General features: G+C 38.1%; 1 protein-coding gene across 2 annotated transcripts in view; it reads left to right on the forward strand.

The window, feature by feature from the left end:
* The window catches only part of RASGRF2 (Ras protein specific guanine nucleotide releasing factor 2), a 106,759-nt gene that overhangs the window by 8,332 nt on the left and 75,341 nt on the right, over positions 1-23,086 (forward strand). For both annotated transcript variants that reach the window (XM_081941032.1, XM_081941033.1), the window contains exons 2-4: positions 16,770-16,876; positions 20,557-20,704; positions 21,508-21,597. In XM_081941032.1, the coding sequence (XP_081797158.1) occupies positions 16,770-16,876; positions 20,557-20,704; positions 21,508-21,597 (345 nt within the window). The remainder of the gene's footprint in view (positions 1-16,769; positions 16,877-20,556; positions 20,705-21,507; positions 21,598-23,086) is intronic.

Consider the following 23,086-nt stretch of genomic DNA (forward strand, 5'->3'; position numbering starts at 1 on the left):
GGGTGGGCGGGACCAGCCAGGAGTGAGATTTGGGGGTTCTCTGAACTGTACAGAATCGTAGCTAGAGGTTCTCCCAAATCCCTGCGAACCCTCAGGAGCCCACCCCTGCTAACAGTTAATTGAATAAGATACCTGTGCATCGACATGAATAGTGATAAATCAGTTTAATTAGAACTTCATGTGTAATTCTGATCTTTGTACCTGATATAATCTCTTAAAATTAAAATTAACTTAAAGGAAATCGGAAGACAGTAATTGTAGGTTTGTTTATGATTTTTATAATATATTTATATTTATTTTGAAAATGACCTAAAAGTCAAGTTTGATACAGGAAATAAGATCTACTATATACTGTCCTCGTCCTTTAAAGGAGTTATGTAACATGTCACATTGCCAGATTGCTTAATTTTGATCTGTGAAGGCTGTCAGGTTTTGGATCCTGGATTTTTGACCATTAAAAAACATACACCATAATGTGTGGACATTCTTGAGGCAACAAATGATTAAGGTAAATGTTCCCCTCGCACATATATGCTAGTCGTTTTCAACTCTAGGGGGCGGTGCTCATCTCTGTTTCAAATCCAAAGCGCGTGGTTCAAAGGCGTCTTCGTGGTCATGTGGCTGGCATGACTAAACACTGAAGGCACATGGAATGCTGTTACCTTCCCACCAAAGGTAGTCCTTATTTTTCTACTTGCATTTAAACATGCTTTTGAACTGCTAGGTTGGCAGAAGCTGGGACAGGTAATGGGAGCTCACTCCGTTATGAGGCGCTAGGGATTCGAACTGCCGACCTTCTGATCGACAAGCTCAGCGTCTTAGACACTGAGCCACCATGTCCCTAACCAATGATATATTAAGATAAAAATTGATATGTAAAATAACTTTCAAGCACCGGGCTGCCTCCCATTTTCTCTTGCTTTGCTCTTTGCTCTGCATAAGTGAAACACCTTAACTGCAATTATCAGCATTTTCTGGTCTAGCTAGAATGGAAAGTTAAGATTAATGTTTTCTAAAAAAGGATATGAAGCCATAGTTTAATTTCAATTTCTGAATCCTAATTAATCTGGAAACAATTATTCATATTTCACAGGTTCTGAGTTTTTGAGATTTTAATTTAAGACACAGCAGATCAGCAACCCTTTTGTATTGTTTCCCCTTTTCATTTAGCAAATCCTATCCTAATTCCTACTTAAAGGCAAGTAAGAAATAGTTACTCTAGCTGCCATTCTTTTTCTCTCTTGAACTCCATTTGCTTTTCCATTTCTAGCAGAATTTTGGCCATTGTTCTTCAGCCTAGGTAGAAACATTCCCCGAAAGGTTTTCTTCTTTAGCACTCTTCCCTGGATTGTCCCCTGCCTGTCCCCAAGAACGAACCTTTAACTACCAAATTCTGTGTCCATCTTTGGTTTGCTAGCATTATACCTCCATCTTCTTTCTTTCTTTCTTTCTTTCTTTCTTTCTTTCTTTCTTTCTTTCTTTCTTTCTTTCTATCTATCTATCTGTCTCCTTCCTCTGTTAAGCTCAGCAGTGTCTTTTTCCTAATGGAGAATATGCTGTCTAGTAAGAAGAATAGTGTCCTATAAAAGTTACAAAGAACAACATGTCTATTTGTTTATATGTTACAGAATGTTCGAGAGCTATGGGTGGCTGGAGAGTGTCACACTATTGTGCCTTGTCAGCTACAATTTATAGTTTGCATAGTTTGTTCAGCCTGATATAGAAAGTGTTAAAGGACTGCATATTACTGCATGAAACACAAATATCTTGGTTTATTGAACCAGGCTGGGCCACTAAAACTGTAGGTTAATGCTTATACAGGTAGTCCTTGACTTATGACAATTATTCAGTTACTGTTCAAAGTTCCGACAACATTGAATGAAGGATACTTAGGATAGGTCTTTGTGATTATGGACATCACAATATTCCTGTGGTCACATGATCACAATTTCCCATGTTCCTTGCTGGCTTCTGATAAGCAAAGTCAATGGGGAAACCAGCAGGAATGAGTTTGAAGTAGTAATCACATGAGATCCTCTCTTAGCAACCTGTGTGGTTCTTGTTTAAAAATGGCAACTGGGATTGCCAGAATTGCCATTGCACAGATAACATGATCACATAATGTCATGTTTTATGGCCATGTCAGTTAGCAATACCAATTCTGGTCCTAATTAGGATTGTAAGACAAAGACTAGGACTATGTAGTTGAATATATTATAACACTGTATATATAATAATAATAATAATAATAATAATAATAATAATAATAATAATAATAATAATAATAATAATAATAATAATAATAAATAAATAAATAAATATTTATTTCTTAGCCGCACCCTCTCCCGAAGGACTCGGGGCGGTGTACAACAAAACATAGGAAATAAATATACAGACAAACATACATATACCAAAAACATATACCGAGACATATACAAAACATATACTAGGAGGAGGTGAATTGGTAGATAAAAACAAGTAAAAACACAATGTTTAAAAACCCCTAAGTAAATTGGATGCAATTAAAATATCCCAGATAAAAAACCCGTCAGGAGCGATAAAATTAGATCAGAGTTGAGCCAGGGCAGCAACTTGAAATAGGTGGGTCTTGAGCTTTACACGAAAGGAGCGGAGGTCAGAGGTATTCCTAATATCCGGGGGGAGGTCATTCCACAGGGCTGGGCCCGCCACAGAGAAGGCTCTACTCCTAGGCGCCGCCCCCCGGCACTGCCTGGTGGACGGCACCTGGAGGAGACCCTCTCTGTGCGAGCGGATTGGTCGCAGGGATGTATGGTGCAGAATACGATCCCGGAGAGATTAGTAAAGTATAAGAAAGAGTAAAAATAAAAACATGAAATGAAAAGCAATAAAAGATATCACATTTCCTTGGAAATATAGTACATGGAATAGTTTAAGGTAGGTTTTTTGACAGTCGATCAATCTTTATTCGGCCATAGACCAGCAGAGATTTGCAGAAATCCTGTAATGTTTTGTAACATCCTTGATTGGATTTAATGTTACATGGAGCAAAATGTTACAAACTATAATATTTGTTCTTACAGGTAGAATGATGAGGTGGTCCATACTCATCATTCTCTTGGGTATCCCCTATGTTCTTGAAATCCACCTTGGAAAAATTGAGATAGATTTTTAGGAGTTGCAGAGGAAAAGATTCATAAGAAAAAATGGACACTTTTCTTCCTCCATGATACACTGTAATGTAAAAGAAAAGCAGAAATTTAGACAACAGAGTGCATTTTTTTCTAATATTATGAAATGGAATGGAACGCACAGTTTGGAACTAAAAAGTAAAATATAAATGCTCTTTAAATTGTTTTAAAATTATTCCTACATATAGCAAGAGAAAGACTTAAAATAGGTACTAGAAAAACCATTTTTGTTGTTTATCTCTGTTTAACTACAATATTAAGATCACTTGGGTCCTAATGTAGGTGTACCATATGTGGGTTACAAAGATATGGATGATCACAAGAGTTAACACTTTTTATATCAGTTTGCTGCTATCTAATGACTTCCTGGATTTTTGAAGCTCAAATATTATATGCCTATTGTAATGAATACGATAGGCATATTATGAGAAAAAAATGTTTGTGATGCTGCAGTGTTACAAATGGAAATTGGAGATCATGAACGAAGGAGAGAATTTCTCAAACTGGTTTCAATATTGTGGTCCAGTATGTACAGGCAAACTGGCAGAATTTTAAAATAAATTTATCAAGATTTATCAGCTTTTCGAATTGCTACTAAACATAGTGAATAATTTAGAGGAAGAGCAGCTGAAATAAAATGTTAAGAAAAACAGAACAGTATACACTTTGGTAATACTATAGTTTGTAATATAATTTCAAGCTAAATTTGAAATTTTAATCAGACTCATTCTAATAGCTACTATAAAGAGGTTTTTTTTAAAATAGCGAACAATAATTTTCCTTGGTTGCTATAGTCATCTGTAATTTAGTTTTTGTTAGTACTGTTATTTTGTCATATTGGTTTTCCTATTTAATATTATTATTATAAGAAGGGAATATAAGCTGGTCAAACTCCTGATACATCAAAGTGTCATGTAAACTCCAGGAAATAATAAATGAAATATTAGTATTGTCATGTTTATATGCAAAAGATACATTGGAATTCACTCAAGGATGTGTAGGGCTTGTGATGTAGGTGATTTAGATTTGGAAATTGTGTAGGTACTCTAAATGAAATGTTAATATTGGAGATTGTAGAGAGGCAGGAAGATGAGTGAATCTCAAAGGAATTGTTCATGGGCACACTGGTTGATTAATTATTTATTGATGATTTACTGATTATATGCCATCATCGGTGTTGATTTGGCTACATACAGATTTGTGAAGCTCTGTCCCCAAGCTGGCCCTTCAGGTATTCTAACACTGTATTTAGTGACAATAATTGAGACTACCTTTGTCCAAGTGTATCCGCCCAAGGTGTTAAAAGACATTTTGAAGCCCTGAAAAAATGTGGGTCTAAGATAAATACTGTATGATAGATCTAGCCAATGTTTTTCAAGCCTGCAACTTTTAGATGTAGAGACTTCAAGTTCCAAAATTCTTCAGCTAGCGTGCATCTTGAAGTTGCCAAATTTGAAAAACATTTATCTAACATTTATCCAGTACAATGGAATGCTTAGGCATCAAAGCCCCTCCTGGACAGAGAAAACATTATGTAATTGTGGTGAACTAGGGAACAATTTATAAACGGTAGCTGTTTTGTTTATTATCTGTCATCCGGTTTATTAACTGCTCACACATCAGTTTGGAACATCAACTGTTTCACTTGTGTTAGTTGAAAAAAGAAGATAGGACTGACTGTAATCTTGATATTGATGACAACAGCGCATATTTTCAGATAGCCTCTTCAGGTGATTTCACAGAAATATTTAAAAGCACTAGGGATAAAATAGAATCCTAATGAACCTGATAAGATAGCTAGGGATAAAATAGAATCCTAATGAACCTGATAAGATAGCTAGCTGTCAAAGAGCAGTGCAATAATTCCCCAATATCATCATCTGCAATCCATTATTTACCTGGAATGGCACCATTGTAATACATTGCCTTAATATCCCACTACTAATAACTAGCCCAGAAGAACATCGTGGTTAATGGTACTGGAAATTGCTAAGAAAACAGACGAGATCAATTTCCCCTAAGAGAATAAAGCAAATAGTTTTTGTTCCAACTTTCTTTATTGATTTCATGTTTTTATGATGAACTGTAGAATAAACAATATTCCTGGAGATTCAAAAAAATCATAAAATCACAGGGTTGGAAGGAACCTCTTCTAGACCAGACGGGGACCCTCAGATCAAGGGTGGGATCCTACTGGTTTAACAATCAGTTCGCTGTGCGTGCACTGCATGTGCGTACACAGTTGAGAGAAGACTTACCTTCCGGATTACTGCTTGAAAAGGGAAAAAACTGAGGCATGGCAATCCACTCTGCTGCGTGGCTTAGCTGAGAAGATAAAGGTAGGTAAAGCACAGGGGCAGGCGGGCGGGCCCACTTGCTAGTGGGAGTGAACCGGTTCTGCTTCCAGCTGATCTTCAGAGCTACCGGTTCACCCGAACTAATCCAAACAGGTAGAATCCTACACCTGCCTCAGATCATTCTAGACAAATGGTTTCTCCCATCTTTATTTGATAATCTCCAGTGATGGAGCACCTACAACTTTAGCATGAAGAATGTTCCACTACTTAATAGCTTTCACAATATGTTTGGATTCCTACCTGTAAAGTTATCATATTCATTCATTTGCATTGGCTTGCAAGCTATCCAAGGTGGCTTACTTTATTTATATGACACCCATTCCTGAAGACTCTAAATTAAAGAAATCAAGATGATAAAATAGCAGTTCCAGAACTAGAGAGAACGTAAAGTTATGACTTCCTGTTAGAATCATAAGTAATTTCACTCTGGTACCTAAATGAACAACCAGGTTTTCAAAGGTTCCTAAAGGATAGCAGAGATGAAACCATACAGATCTTGGAGGCGATGCTGTACCAAAGGCAAGTACAGCGATAGGAAAAATACTTCCCTGGTCCCATAAGATGACATTGTTTTATTGATAGGATTTGGATAAATGGGAATTTATCATCTGCTTATGATATTGTTGTGTGCTTCTTGTTTGAATATTCTATGAAGATACAGGGAAATGTCTGCAGATATTCTCCCCTGTTTTGAAATTTTATTTTCCCTGTGTTGCTTTGGTGAAGTGTAACCTTCATTTGCGGTTTTTTTTTTCCTGAAGTTTTATTGGCAATTAAGAGAAATTGTGTTCTGAGATTGTTAGATTACTTGACAAAGGACACAGCTCATTTGCAACTAATTCAGATATAATTTTATTATGTCTGAGCTGTAGGACCTTAGTTCTGAATTATCTAGTTATTCAAATATTGCTCTTTTATGTAACTGGCTCCTAATTGCTTATCTGTTCAGGAAGCCGAGGATAAAGTGGAATTGTATTACACTGGAATTTTGGGTGTGGTTTTTATTTTATCTTATTTTTCATGAGGATAGCTTGAATAAACAATCTTCAGCTAAATCACTCTTTTTCCTGGAGTTAACTACATTTTTGTGTCCGGGGAATAAATGCCACCGAGAATTCTTTGGATAAAGAATAGAATAAAATGAAATCAGTCAACCGGTTTGACTTATACCCCACCTTCCTGCTTTACAGTCAAGTTGCTATCAAAGATTGTAAAACATAAAGAGATTATATGGTTTAAACAAAAAAAACAAAAAGAGAATATAAAGTTTAAAAATGTAGATTTAAAATACCAATGAAATACCTACAGAAATAATCCAATAATGAAAAAGCATGTTTAAGGGATTGTATTTTTACAGATTTTAAAAACACCTTTGTCTAATCACCACTCTAATTGGGAGCAGTTTGTTGAGAAAGAGGGTCAGGTTGGAATTTCAGAACTTCCTGGAGGCACCAAGATTATCAGTTGAGTTTCAGGCACAGCAGTACTTTTTGATGATCTCAGCAGAGTTCTAGCAGTTTTAGATGCCATCAATCATGGTATTCTTCTGGATTGACTATGTACTGTGTCCTATGTGGGGTGGTGGTAGTGATTCTCCTTTTTTTGTCTGGTTACAGTTGGTGATGGTGGGAAGGGGGTAATCAAGTCCAAAGCCTTTAAACTACTGGATGCCACAAAATCCAATGCTCTCATCTCTTATTGTAATATCTATAGGCAGCTGCTGAGTGAAATTATGCATTGGCATGTGGTCAGGTACCATCAAGATGCTGGTAGTGGTATATCCCTGATTGACAAAGTGATGCTATCAGGTTTATGTCCTTGGAAACTAAAGGGAACTGAATGGGAGGCATAGACTTAAGTTCAGACCAACTGGCTATCAGGATTTGGATTTTTCAAAACCAGGGTTTTACACTTCAAGTTCTGAATGGGGTTGCACGTCCCCGGATGATACTGATGCCCAATTTGGGAGTTTTGTTGGATTCTCAGCTCCTGTTAAAAAAACAGGTGTCTGTCTTAGGTGCCAATTCCAGTCATTGCTGAACTGGATTTTCATATAGTGTCAGGCACAATCAACAAGAATCTGTTGTGATCTGCCACCGGCCTGCGGAACTGGCTGCAGAGTCAGACAGTGAGGAGGTTGGGGAGGAACATGGGCCAGTCCTGAAGTCTGGGGAAGGCTTGGACAAGGGCTCTGTGTCAGAGGCAGAGAGTGGGGCAAGGTCATCTGGTAGTTATTTGCTGCCTCCAAAGCATCCGGAGTCTGACATCAGTGAAGCAGAAGAACAGAGGGAGCCTGTTCCCAGTGTGCGCATGTGCAGAGCTGCCAGAAGGCAAGAACGATTAAGAAAACAGGGTCAACATAAAAAAGGAGCGAACGGGACATGAGCCTTTGCATGAAGCTTCACGCTTTGAAAAGTTGTGGTTGACTGTGCTAAGTTTGGCCTTGCTCTGCATTTGGCAGCCTTTCAAGGAAGATAAGGTGGGTGCTTATCAACATTCCTCTGAAAGACTGTGGCAACTCAAGCAGACATCGGTCGGAATCTTCACAGACTGCTTGTGAAGCCATGGGAGCTGTGGATGACCATAATTCACAGCCGTATAAATAAAATAGGGGTTTGGGGACTAATATTGTGATTTATGCTTTCTCAAGAAGCCTAGGTCAGAACACAAATCACTCATGAATAATTTCAAGCAGAAGCTTTATTGTTAGTCACCTACTTTACAAGAATCTCACTAGACCGACTGAATTTCCTTGGGAACAATCAGATTCAGATTCAGGGGGAAGTCAGGCCTGAACTGCATTTGCAATGCAAGGCACCTAGCTCGCCCCCTTTTTAACACTTCCCTTCAGTATGGAGATTCCACCACATCTAGTCTCTCATTTCTGAGGAGTTTTATGTCTGTTCTTTCAGGATGACTGTCTTCTTTTTTTGTTGCCCTGGGGTTTCTTTGGTTTTAAATATGTATTCCACTCAGAGTCATTGAAAACTTTGGTGGTTTTAGAATTAAAAAAACAAATAATACTCTAAGGAATGTAAAATATTAAAATGTATGCCCTTATTTACGTGATCCCCTTTACATGGAAGTGATTTAAAATCTGAGTGATGTGTCTGGAAGGCAAAACCTAATCAGCTTTGCCAATAGGAGAAGTCTAAATTGATATGCAGCTTGAATGTTCTTTTCTACTTTTAAAATACCAAACTGAATAAAATGCAAGATTTTTTAATTCTGTTTCTTATGATTCTATCTAAGGTTGCTAACTATCCCTAGACTGCAATAGTTATTTTATCAACTGCTTCTGACAAAAAACTTAATGTGCAAATAAAAGATAATGAGAGCATGGGACACATGGCATTTCGACTGCAGTCCCATAATTTTCTGGGAAATAAATGCTTCTGAACTTAGTTGTATTTTTCTTTCTATTCATGTACTTAGACTGCAGAAATAGGGTGTTCTGCTATTTTTGTATTCATACACTAAAACCGTAACTCTAATCGTAAGATTACTTTTAAATGGTGCAGAGCAGGAAGGATATAGATAGGGTGGGGTATGGTGGGAAACTTTGCCTTTAAATGGAAAAAATGATTGTAATATGGTTAGCACAGTCCAAAAACAATTTGCTGAGAGTAACATTTTGGAAGCCTTCCCAAAACGTTTCAGTTGACTTAATTGTACATTTTAAAGTAATAGATGATAAGATGAAGTGTATAAAACAGAAAAGCAGTATAATTTAGATAAGGAAAAGTGGCTACTACTATTGTTAGGGACATTCTTTCAATTTTTTCCTCTCAGATAACTTCTGTCATAGAATGTGCTGAGTTCCAGTAAGAATTTTAATGTATCAGTTCTTATTTTTTCATTAGTTCAATAGGGAATGCCCTTATTGAACAAAATAAAACTTTTAGATGTGCTTTCTGAAACCGATGTCATCTCAGAACCAGAAGGGATGTCTAGTTAGGGAAAGTTTACATACAATAAATCTCTCCCCCATCAAGAGTTATTGACCCAGAGCAGTAGAAAAACAGAGAGCTCCATTGACCAAGGGGGTACAAAAACATTGAATATTTAATGGTAATATTAAGTGTAAAATATAGACAATTATTTCATTGTATTAATTTTTAAAATATTGCAAGATGTTAATCTTGAGTGAAGACTTGTCTTCACTCAAGATTCAGGTGAGAATCCATTAACTAAACCCTTCAAAATTAGGCTTTTATTCCTCAGTGGCTGTCTCTTTCAAGACGTTTTACAAAGGATATAACTGTAAAGGTTCCACGCATATGTGCTAGTCATTCTCGACTCTAGGGGGCAGTGCTCATCTCCGTTTCAAAGCCCATGATGTCCGAAGACATCTTCGTGGTCATGTGACCGCCATGACTAAACGCTGAAGGAGCACAGAATACTGTTACCTTCCCACCAAAAGTGGTTCCTATTTTTCTACTTGCATTTTTACATGTTTCGAACATGTAGGTTGGCAGAAGCTGAGACAGGTAATGGGAGCTCACTCCGTTATGCAGCACTAGGGATTCGAACCACTGAACTGCCAACCTTTCTGATCAACAAGCTCAGTGTCTGAGCCACTGTGTCCCTTCCAAAGGATATAGATAACCTTTAATTAACAATCATCTGTATTACCCCAAGAATCTTTTGTATTTTTTGTCTTACCAAAAATCATTTCTTTTAAAGGTGAACTATAGAATAGTCAGCGATTGAAGTGACGTCCTCTCTTGAAGCAATTTGAAAGGTACAGTAGTTTGAAGACATTCAGCTCCTCCTACCTGGGAATATTTTTACCCTAGAGAACAGAAGAATGGGGGAAATTTAGATGCTTAGTTTGAGTTGTCTTTTCAGAGTAATATGCAACTACCTAGTGAGTTTGTCAGCTTTTCCTTTGGGCTTAGCATAGGTGATGCTTCCTGGAAATGCCTGAGGTTGGATGATTGTGAGGCCAGGATAGCATTCAGTTCTTGCACAGAAATGCTCTATCTTTTCCTTAGACTGAAATGTTGAGGAAATAGAAACTCAATTTTTTAAATATTGTTTCAAATTGGTTCCATTAAAATGGATTGAACATGTAATCAGATTTCTCCGTGCATATATTTTGCTGGATCAAACTTTTTCAAGCATAAATCTGATAGTATAATGTATATAACAGCCATAATGTGTATTAAAGCTAGTAAAAAATATAAGGTTGTAGAATGTTTTGTATTTAAAAGCCTATACATAGCATTTTTTAAAGCACCTTTTTAAAACGGCTGTATTTTTTCCTTGGGATTGCACTGCCTTTACCCTCAAACTTCAAGCACTCCACATTCTTTTTTTCTATTTCTATTTTATTTTTAAAAAGTTAAAATACAAAACAGCTGTTAGATATCCACTCCAGTCCTCTGTTTAGGCGGGAACAGAGGTTCAATCTGATTGGTTGAGAGGTCTGACAGCTCCCTATAAAAGGAGAGCTGTCAGACCTAACAGTTGCTGGATTGTACATACTTGACTGTTGAATAAAGAGCTGTTGTTGCGTTAAACCTGAGTCTGCCTTCTCCTTGCCCTATCTAACAACAGCAAAAAAATAAAGTGACAAAGAAAACAAAACAAAATAAACAAGACATTATTTTTAAAAAGTGCATTAAAAGACCTAAAACATATATACATATTGTTTTCCCAGGTGAATGCTAATTAATATATTAAAAAAACATTTATTTCTTTAGAAATTTTTTATTGCCGCCTATTTGCACATGGTGACTCAAGGCAGCTTATAGGAATATAAAAACATCATATTTAAAAAGTAAAACTAATAGAAGAAATTAATCTAATAAAATAATATTATAGACTCCCACCCCCCACCCCGTGACAACACACCACACAAGCCATTTAATGAACTTCGTCCTGCTCTGAGTTCTCCAGGTCCGCTGGCAGAACCAGATCTTCAATACCTTCTAGAAGAGTGTACAAGTGAAGGCCATTATAATGTCTGAGAGAATGAAGTTCCAGAGAGAGGGACCCACCACGGAGAAGGGCCTTCTTCTGGGTCCCACCAGGTGTATCTCTCTAGGGGATGAGACCTGCAACATTCCTTGTCAAGAGATGGTCCCACAGATAACCTGGTCCCAAGCCATGAAGGGCTTTAAAGCCCAGCACCTTAAATTGCACCCGGAAGTAAATCAGCAACCAGTGCAGCTCCTGCAGGAAACATGGTACATGTGCACACAAAGGTATAGACAAAATCATTCAGGCCGCTGCCTTTTGCACCAAATGAAGCTTCCAGATGCTTTTCAAAGGCAGCCCCACGAAGATGTTGAAGAGTATTAGACCTAAGACAGAACCTTGAGATACTCTACGGCATGCTTCTCTCCATAAACATATAGATGTAGTTTCATTGATGACTAAATACTGAGTACAGTTGGTCAGCCAATTTTGAATGCATCTTATATTGATGCTGTTTATCCTACGTTTTTTTTCAATCGTCTCCAAAAGTAGGCTATGGTCTACTTTGTCAAGTACCTTACTGAAGTTAAAGATGTGACAGCTTCACTTAACAAATGAGATGCTGTCACAACTGTGATAACTACATGAGGATTACCTATGATCATTTTTCAGAATTAGTGTATATCTAACCTGTGGTAACTAATTTGTAATACGGGGTAAATTCATGGATAAAATCCATTAAATGTAGCAGATTTCTTCCTTTGCTTTGTTGTAGGGTTTTTGATCAGGACCTGAGATTTCACATAGCCATGCTCATATATATACCAAGTATATGACTTCACCATAAAACCAAGAATCCTTGCTCTTATGCACAGCTTGCCCAGAGTAGGAACATGAGAGCAGTGTCAGCAGGGTGCTGGGTCATGCAAAAGCTCCTAGGCAACAGAAGGTCTATCTAGGTACTAGGAAAACGATGTCCTTGTGCAGAACTATTATTAGTGGAAAGCAAATAATTAACTAGATACATGTATATGAAATGTGATTTGACATTTTTGGATTCCCAGTTTTGAAATTTATTTGATTAAAAAAATAGAATACTTACTAATCTTGAGATGTGTAACAAGATTTTCCTAGCAGTAGATGTTCTTAAGTAAGCCAATGAGCTGAGAACTGTACAAGAACTAGTATAACATTTTTCTCCAAGCTGTAATCAGCACATCTGTTATACTTCTTATAGCTCTAGTTGTTTTTAGCTCAAGTGAACGACAAGTCCACATTTCAATACATTTAAGACTAGATTTCAAAGATGGCATATTAAGTTGTTACTGAGATATCTTAACCTTTGCTAGCTACCAAATTAAATACATAGCAATAACAAACAAGCTGTGTCACATGGATGGCTTTAATTATTGCTTTATCTGCACATTTCCATTTAAAATAATCAATTGCAAATTATCAGTATATCTGTAAGTTATTTTCTATGGGTACATTACTTGGAACACTGATATCTTATTTATATATCAAAGCTTGTCTCTGAGTTGGGGTACTTTTTGATTATAAACAAAAGCGTCCATTTTTTAGAACATAAACTGCTTTATGTTTCCCCAAAAATAAGACCTGGACTTATATATTTTTTGGCCCCAAAAGATGCATTAGGGCTTAGTTTTGAGAAAACATGGGCAACATGGGCAAGCCGAGAGATGGTGGGACAAATTGATACCTGATTTAATGGAGGCAGGTGATTCTGATGTGCAGTGGCACCAGCAGCAGGCAAAGGCACGGAAGGAGAGCAGGTGATCGCGATGTGCCACGGGGCCTTCTGTGCCCTCGGGGCTATGGCCAAGCCAAGAGATGGTGGGATGGACTAAAATCTGGTGAAATCTGCTTGGAGAGTCCTGCTGATGCTCGCAGAGCAGGGACTCACCTGCGCTGCACAGGCTGTGGTTGATGCTGTATACAGCAGGGGTGTCCAAACTTGGCAACTTTAAGACTTGTGGACTTCAACTCCCAGAATTGCTGGGAAATTCTGGGAGTTGAAGTCCACAAGTCTTAAAGTTCCCAAGTTTGGACACCCCTGCTGTATACTGTCTGCCCCCATGCACTCACCACCTTCTTTGTTGGCCATGCCCCCCCTCCGGGTGAGGAGAAACTTCACTGGAACTTATTTGGGAGCTTTGGGTTTTTGTCATTTGAGATTTTGTCATGGCTCCTTTCGTAGATGTAATCGAAAGCAGCAAGAGTGATCAGAAAACAAATTCTGGTTATAGAAATGTAGATATAAGAAATCTGTTTCTGGTGGCTTTAGGTTTTGGAATTTGCATATTAATTTGAAGCTGGTTAACCATTTGATAAGCTAGATACTATAACCTTCTTAAGAGCCTGCTTTAGTTTACTGCTATTTGCTTGTGGAGAATGGTTTAATAAGATGCTATATAAGGAAAGGATATTCTGTTGTATCAACTAACCATATATTAGTTTTGTTACATGTTTTATGGGGACATACTATGTTTGTCTCATTCATTTTGTCAAGATTTTTCAGGTAGTTTTTGTCTCCTATTGGTTACCAGATACCAGATACTATGAAGCGGTATATAAGTAAGTGCTATATATTGCCATTGCTGATGTTTATATTTTAGCAATACCAAGCCCAATTTGTAAGTCAAAAGCTATCAACCTATTTAAAATTTAAGGTTCACCAATTTAGTCTTTTTGCAAGGTTTGCTATACAACAAAAGGGACAGCACAAGCAGAAAACCAGAAGTCACTATTCCCTATTTTATATGTTATAATGTGTGTTGGTGTACTCCCCCCCCCCTTCTACAATCATAGATGCAGGAGATAGAAACATTAACAAGGTGAAGAAAAGGGACACAGGATCCATATTCTCTATTATTACCTATCATTCCATCTTCTGTTTTCTTCTGTTCTTAAGAGACCAAGAAGAATTCTTGAGGTCTTAATGCAGGCATCTATCAAGTGTCATCAGGCCAAAGAGAAATGCTTGTTTCAGTTATTAAATGAGTCTCTTCCCATCCCAACTTTCCACATTTTGATAGAGCATTTCCAGGTTTAACAGTAAAATACAAGGAAATTGTTGTTATTGTTTATGCTGACTATGACTGCTCTCAATTGCCTATTTTCTTTATTGTTCCACACTCCTGGATATAGTTTAACATCAGTTAGATTAACTTGATCATACTGAGTACTTGATGAGAAAGGCTGCAATATTTTAGCAAACACTCCAAGGTGTTTAGAGAATCGTTGGCCATTTTCTAGTTGGTCGGCTTATGGATGATGAGAACGCCTTTTATATTTTAATCTATCTTTTCAGAGACCATACAGGGCCAGTCCTAAAATTACCTAAAATCCCACATTAATAGTCAGACTGTAACACCTCTAACATTCAGGGTTTCTAATACACAAATAAGTGTTTCTTCGAATGTGTACCTATCTAATTATTAAGATCTGCAGGGGCAGGATATGTGTGTCTGTGACATGTATGTTCTCTTTGACTAGGAGGAGCACTTTATATGGGAACATGAAAGCATACCTTTTCTGTTCTTTTCCAAGAGACCAGGCTTGATGCTGACCTTGGAATTCCTCTCCCACAGAGGCCACGGGTACCAGCCTTGTCTGCTTTCATTGCTAAGTGAATATCTGGCTTTTGAGTCTAGTATTTGAGCCTAAGGAAACATTGCCCAGCCTTGCTACTTGTCCACAAATGCTTTTCTATTGGCATTTTTTTACTGTACTTAATTTTACTCCATTTAATAAAATGCTTTATGAAGGGAATTTGGATAGACCAGAAATAATTTTCCTTTCCATCTACAGTTAAATTATACTATTTGCTATGGCAATCAGTACTATAGAGAGTGTTGAAAGAGTAATAGACAGAAGTATGGGACATAAGGGTTTGTATCAGTTTTTGTTTTGTTCTTACATTGTTTTTAGTTGCCGTAAGATGCACAGAGTTATGTGTTTGAAATGGATGGCCATATAAATAAGTAGATTGGTAGACAGACAGACAACCTGTCACAATAGCTATATGATTCATTCACAATTAGAATCAGTAATGGTGGCAGCCATTGCTAAGGGACTTGGTGGCTCAGTGGCAAAGATGCTGAGCTTTTCGATCTGAAAGATCAGCAGCTCGGCGGTTCAAATCCCTAGTGCTGCATAACAGAGTGAGCTCCCGTTACTTGTCCCAGCTTCTGCCAACCTAACAGTTTGAAAGCATGTAAAAATGCAAGTAGAAAAATAGGGACCACTTGGGTAGGAAGGTAACAGTGTTCTGTATGCCTTCGGCATTTAGTCATGGCCATATGACCACGGAGATGTCTTCGGACAGCGCTCGCTCTTTGGCTTAGAAATGGAGATGAGCATCGCCCCCTAGAGTCGGGAATGGTGAGCATAAATGTGCAAGGGGAACCTTTACCTTTACCTAATAGTGGCAGCCATTGCTAGGACATCGTCAGACAGCTTTAGGCTGTGAATCAGTTATGCCTGTTCCTGGATTAGGAAACTGCTTAGTCCCTTCCCGATTGAATTATTGCAACGTACTCTACATGGGATACAAATGATTATTTCTCTGTCTCTTTTATTCAAGTGATATAACAATCCTGAGAGTGGCTCAAAAGCTATGTTCAGTTATAAAAGGAGTCAGGAGGTACAAGCTAGCTAAGCCACAATGCTAGGCTGCTGAAATATCAAAGTTGGTTTGGCTGAAAACACCTTTTCTGATGATGACCAGAGGTGGGTTCCTACCGGTTCAGCCCAGTTTCGCTGAACCAATAGTGGTTTGCTGGCCAGGGTTGCCGGAACTGGCAGTGACCCAGGCCTGCCACGACTCCTAGCCCAGTCGGCGCAGCATGTTTCCCCCCCATTGTTTCATATTCTGTGCATGCGCAGACCTATTTATGGGCAACTGCGCATGCGTGCTGTACGCATGTCTGGCCCGTGTACCGAACTGGCAGTAATGCCTGCAGCAATCCACCCCTGATTATGACATATAGGTGACTGCAGCATTGCGGCAATGTTATTGCTGAAGCCTAAGAACGGCAACATAATGTGTTTAGAGCAGATACAGGGAGAGTGTTCTACAAATGTGTTTCGGGAAGCCAAATTCTTTTCCTGAACAGAGAATCTGTTCAGTTCAGAAATCTTTTTCACCAAGAGAAAGCTCTATGAATTGTGATAAAGCAGAGGGTCATTGTATGCACTGATTATACTTTTGGGTTAATATTTACATTTTAATTTTATTGTATTATTATATTGGCATTACATGACTACATTTAAACCTTTCAAAAACTATTTACAGTATTATTTCACAGTCCTCTTTGGCCATGAAGGGCAGAAGCCGCTTGAGCTCCGTTGTGAGGAGGAAGCAGACGGAGAAGAGTGGGTGGAGGCTATTCAGCAAGCCAGGTATGAAATTCCAACACTAGTTACTAATAATTTGGTTTGGCTAAGGGACAATGTCTTCTTTCCTTTTCTTCCTCTCTCCCTCTGGGGATTTCTTCACCATTACCAACTCCTTCTGTGTCTCCTTCGCTTATAATGCAGAAGAAGAAAAGTTCAGGCCAATATTCTTAAAAATGTTTGTTTCTAATTCATTCATAACTCTCCAATGCCACCTTTACCTTGTTTTGTCACATTTGTTCACTATACCTGATACGCAGGTCTGCAGTATTAATCCAGCATGATTCATATATTTTGTCTTCTGGGTAGTCATACCTTCTGAGGTAGGAGCAGCAACTTGAGTCATTTTTATATTGGAACAGTAAAGTAACATGAAGAACCATTGTTGAACTCATGTATGTAGACCATTTTTTAATGATATCGAGTCACCTTGAACCATGAAAAGGGTGGAAAATAAAACAAACAAATAAAACAAGAGAAGGTAACTTCTGGACCATATGACCTTGCAGCATTCATTTTGTAATTCCCACCTACTACCCCTGGAATTTTCTACCCCTTAAAATATACAAATAATTTCTCCTTCCTTATGGGTGAATCTTCTCATTGAGAAAAGGATAAAATAGATGCCTTAAGGCAGGAGTGTCAAACTCAAGGCCCGCGGCCCCAATGCGGCCTGCAGGGTGCTTAGATATGACCCATGGGGCTGCCCTGTAAACAACGAAGGATTGGTCCATGGTGCCTCTTGTTAGATAGGGCAATGAGAAGGCAGACTCTGGTTTAACGCAACAACAGCTCTTTATTGTAACAGTCAAGTATGTACAATCCAGCAACAGTTCGGTCTGACAGCTCTCCTTTTATAGGGAGCTGTCAGACCTCTTAACCAATCAGATTAAACCTCTGTTCCCGCCGGAACAGAGGACTGGAGTGGAAACCATAGTAGCTAGTGTTTTAATATCTAACACCTCTGCTAGCGAAAATGGATCTTGGGAGGGCCGCATGCTCTGTTTTTGCTAGCAGAGGGCTGCCGATGACTGTTGCAGCCAAAACCCAGCTTGGGGCTGCATAAGGCCTTCCTGAGCTCCGTTTTTTCTGGCAGAGGGCTGGAGCAGGCTATTGTAGCTAAAAATGGAGCTCGGGGTGGTGGTGGCGTGCAAGGCCCTCCTGAGCTCTGTTTTCACTGGCCGAGGGCTGGAGCAGGTTGTTGAGTGACATCGAGCTGGCCACGCCAGCCAGCTGTGCTCCCTGCCCCCCCCAAGGTCAAACACAACCCTAATGCGGCCCTCAATGAAATCGAGTTTGACATCCTTGCCTTAAGATACCTTTTTTATCCATTAACATTCCAGATATTTTGAAAAACAAGTTACCAATCCACTCTGATAACACTCTCTAAAATACACTCTCTAAAAAAAGATGCTTACTTATAGTTTGATCTCAGCCTCAGTGGCATCATGATAGAAATCTGATCTAACTGGAAGAAGTTGCTTTGTTCCGCTTCTAAGGAGTTAAGAGAAGGATCTTACAATGGATATCAGAGAAGTGGCTGGAAACAGAGCCCTTCTGGAGGGCATTTGGTTGGGTTGGTAAATTGGCTTTGATATATATTTTGCAATTTGTGTTTTACTTTTATTTGATGGTAGATATTTAGTGTATTTTTACCTGCCGTCAAAAGTCCTTTAGGATTGCACCTGTCTATAAATTATTTGCTAATGCTGAATTTCAGAATTTATGGTTTTTCACATAGTGTGAGAAGATTGAGAGGGAATTTCTTATTTCAACATTACATTTTTAGTGAAGGAGTTGACCAGAGAAGACACACTGTGTGTTTCCTGTAAAACTTTAAGTAATCACCCACTTGAAAATCTTGTTAACTTTTAATATTGGCTGTTCTAAATATTTCTCTGAACTCTCAGAATATGTCTGGCTACAGTCCATTATTATTCTCATTTCTTATTGTAACTTATTGCTTTTCTTTGTAAGGTTTTACAAAAGGTATATTTTTCTTGGAATAAAATAAAACATATGGTATAAATTAAAAGAGCATTCTTCTGTTTGCTATTGTAAACACAGCTATAGGAATTTAGGTTCATGACAAAATGCAAAGTGCATAATGTTATTAACTGAGAGCTATTGCTTTCCTGATGCAGCCCTATGGAATATGGCTTCTATCTTATTTTCCCAAAGAAACTAGGAGGCCTTCCAGGTTACTTAGGCTGAAGACTGTTAGGAGTTGTAGCCTTCTCTTTACTCCATTGGTCTCACTTTCTGCTTCTGAATCAACAGGATAAATAGGCTTCACAGAATGGGCATCTGGAAGTGAAAATAGCTGCTTTCCTGTAAAAATGAAGGCACATCATCCCCGCATAGTTGAAAGTACATGTAATTCTGCTTTAGTAAAAGCATTCATTGAAGAGGGAACTGGCTGGGACTCCTATAGATTACATGAGTTGTCAAATCTTACCCTTCAGAGATCATTGATATTCAGCTGATGGAGTAGAAGGAGACTCAAAACCTGTGTTCTTGATAAAGAATTAGTTATTTGAGTGCTGTTCTTTCTAGTCTGTCTCTCTAGTTGGTTGCCAGAAGATTGCTTCTGTTGTCACCCACCTCAAAAAAAGGGGGAATATAGGTCTACCTGCCACTGAATGTATTGCCCTCTCCTTGGCTAGTTCACTTTTTATTCTGATCTGAAGGCTGCCCTTTCCCTGAATGACTTTGGTTTTAGAATAGGCTACCAGACTCTTTTCCTGGCATTTCTTTCCCCAATTTCTCCTGCCACTTTGTGGCTATCTTGGCTGTGTAGCTTCCTGCTTGTAGAGAACTACCAGAAGGCTCTTTTGCTTAACTATTGTCTCAGGACCTGAGAAGACGACTATTGCTTTTCCAAGTGCTCAGAGTACAAGGCCAAAAGAAAGCATTTCCTGAATGACACAGGAAAACCTACTTTATAACTAGAAGAAGTAGAGTAAACCTTTTATTATCAGATCAGTCTACAGGAATTGGGAATAAAATGTCTCTTTGGAAGGTGGCATCACTCAATACTACAGGTTTTTTTTTATATTCATGCTTGTCCAAAAGCCAAACAAAGCATTTCCATTGCACAGTTTTAGTGTTATACCTTGAGACAAATATATAGTCAACTTGCTATGACCAAAGAAAAATCCGTTTTTTTAAAAGCCAATGTCCTACAACAGGACCTTTGATACTTCTATTGTGTAATATCAGTTAAATGAAGCATGTATTCCATAGCACATTATGTTGTAATATTTATTGAAAGTAACAATGAATTTATTAAAAACTCTTTCCTTTACATGTCCCCAAATTAAATACTGGTTCTATACCAGGGAAACCATTGTAGAATGCCTGAGAGTGTGTAGGGTAGCTACAGTTTATAAAAAAGAATAGGAAGATTATTGGTCAAAAACTACCTAATGGAATAAATTCTGTTTTGATAAACATAAGAATATCTTACCATCAATATTACCAATAAAGCTATTTTTCCCAGCCCTGCATATTTAAATATTCCGTGTCATATTTATACTTAAGTTGTAAAACATAAAAATGTGTGGAAATACACCAACTAATTTATTTGCCAAGAATAATGGAATCTAGTATTTCAAACTTTGCTTAAATATGTTGCCTACATAATTTTTAACATAAACATTTTCATTATTTTCTTCAACATATAGCTATTCAGATATCCTGATTGAGAGGGAAGTATTGATGCAAAAATATATCCATCTAGTTCAAATTGTAGAGACAGAAAAGATATCAGCAAACCAGCTACGTCATCAGCTTGAAGATCAAGACACAGAAATTGAAAGACTTAAATCAGAGGTATATTTCAAAATTCATTCTTATTGTGCTGCTACTGCTGTCTAATTTACAGTCTGCCTTCCTTTTTAATCATTGGCAAATGTTTCATTAATTATAATTAAACTTTGGCTAGGAGTAATATATTTGAATATGAACTTTATTACTTTTCTATTTTGTCAAGTGTATTAATCATTTTTATTAGTCTTGCAAGATTGTTTTTGAATGTTATTTGGAATGATTGCCTTTTTTCTACAATGGATTGCTTTGCTTGTTACTCTAACCTGGGCAAGCTAAAAGCAAACAAAAATCTACAATTTGCTTTAATAACAATCCTGCTTTTTTAGATTCAAGTACTGAGAAATGACTTTCAGATCAAGCAGGTGTTGGAAAGTATATGTGTTGCATAATGCATATTATCTGGCCTTAAGCTGAAATAATTCTCATGGGAATAATATAATTGAAATATTCTACTATGGATCATTATATCTTAGCAGCTAATGGAACACAAAAGATATCCCTTCGCCTACCTGAGTGTTATTTTATATAGTTCTTTTTCAGAAATTGAAAGTTTATAAAACCACACTTAGAATAACTTTATTATCACTTTAAATGTACACTAATCGGCATGCATTAGAATGAGATTTGGTTGCATACAGCTCTCAAAGAGGCACCACCACAATATACACTACATAAAAAGGACAAAAATCAAGTAAGTAAGTAAAGTTCCAGTGGCTTGAAATTACATCTTCAACATTTCATGTTATATTCTGAAATCTGTTGAACACTTTTTAAGATTTTACATTTGTGTTTGTTGTTTTTACTAGATTGTAGCTCTCAACAAAACAAAAGAACGAATGAGACCATATCAAGGCAATCAAGAAGAAGATGATCCAGATATTAAAAAAATTAAAAAGGTACTTTTCCACTCAATTTAGATGGAGAAGTGATAACATCATTTCCTATTTTTTATTTCAATTAAAGAAAATGTATTTTCATTTGATCGAGTAGCATAACATTTAGTAAGTGTTCCAGAACAACTAATTATCTTGATGAACTGTTTGATGAAAGAGACAGTGATGTTAATAAGGTCCATGTGGCTTTAAATTCATGTATCAAAGTACTCTGTGAAAACAATTCCAAAGAAAAAAAATCTAACTATTGGATTTTTCAGCTTTTGAATCTAAAGTATCACTACAAAACTGAAGTTTGAGATGAACATCTTAACTCCTTAATAGTTGCTATTCTGATGCTAGAAGAGGGAAAAGAGAAAAAAGGGAAGAGGAATTTAAAAGTTTTTATAGCCAACAGTGCATTGTTATCAAAGTACTTATAAACATACAATAATGGATGATAATGATGTTTAAAACAATAGGTGCTATTATTAGCAGGATTTTTTTCCTTTTATATTTTACATTAGGGTTATATATTTGTGGCCTTTTGGCACATGCATTGGATAGAAAATACACTACTGCTTTGTTTGACTATTTAAAACTGCTTAATCATGAATAATGACATTAGGTTTGCCAACTGTCCTCTCTGGGAACTCAGGGTAGCATGCATGAATCAATTCACTCCTCATTTTATTCCTAAAGTGTCCATCATCCTTGGGAAGTAGGTTGGCATCAGAGAATTACTTGTCCAAAGTCAACAACTAAACACTAGGACCGGGATGGTGAACCTATGGCACTCGTGCCACAAGCATGCGGAGCCATTTGTCAGGGTACGCGAGGCGCTGCCCTGTCAGCTGGCCAGAGCGCATGCGCGCGCTGGCCAGCTAAGTTCACCCTTTTTAAAAGCCATTTTTCGCCCTCCCCAGGCTCCAGAGGCTTTATAGGAGCCTGGGGAGGGTGAAAAGAGGCCCTCCGGAGGCTTCATGAGCTTTCCTGAAGCCTCCGGAGCACAAAAACCTGCCCCTATGGGCAAACTTCCGGTTTGCTCGGAGGGTCGTTTTGAGTGTTCCGAATGCTTCAGGGAAGCCTCCTGAAGGTCACTGAAGCCTTCAGAGCGCTCAAAGCAGCCCTCTGAGCAAACCGGAAGGTCGTTTTGAGCAGTCCAAAGGATTCAGGGAAGCCGCCTGAAGGTTCCTGAAGTCTCCGGGGGGACGGGGGAGGCTGTTTTCGCCCTGCCCAGGCTCCTATAAAGCCTCTGGAGCGTGGGGAGGGCGAAAAAAGCATGCAAAAAATGGGAGGGGCGCCTTTAGTGCGTGCATGCGCACTGGGGGGGGTTGCACATTGCATTATGGGTGTGGCACGCCCGCATACAACTCCCCTGTGCTTCCCCCACTTATGGCACGCGAGCCAAAAAAGGTTCGCCATCGCTGCACTAGGATGCTGAATCTGAGTCTTTTTGGTTGAAATCCAACAACTTAACTATTATGCCACATTAGTTCCTCTACAGTTAATT

This window comes from Natrix helvetica (assembly GCF_964273705.1).
Source record: "Natrix helvetica genome assembly, chromosome: 2".
Classification (NCBI taxonomy): domain Eukaryota; kingdom Metazoa; phylum Chordata; class Lepidosauria; order Squamata; family Natricidae; genus Natrix; species Natrix helvetica.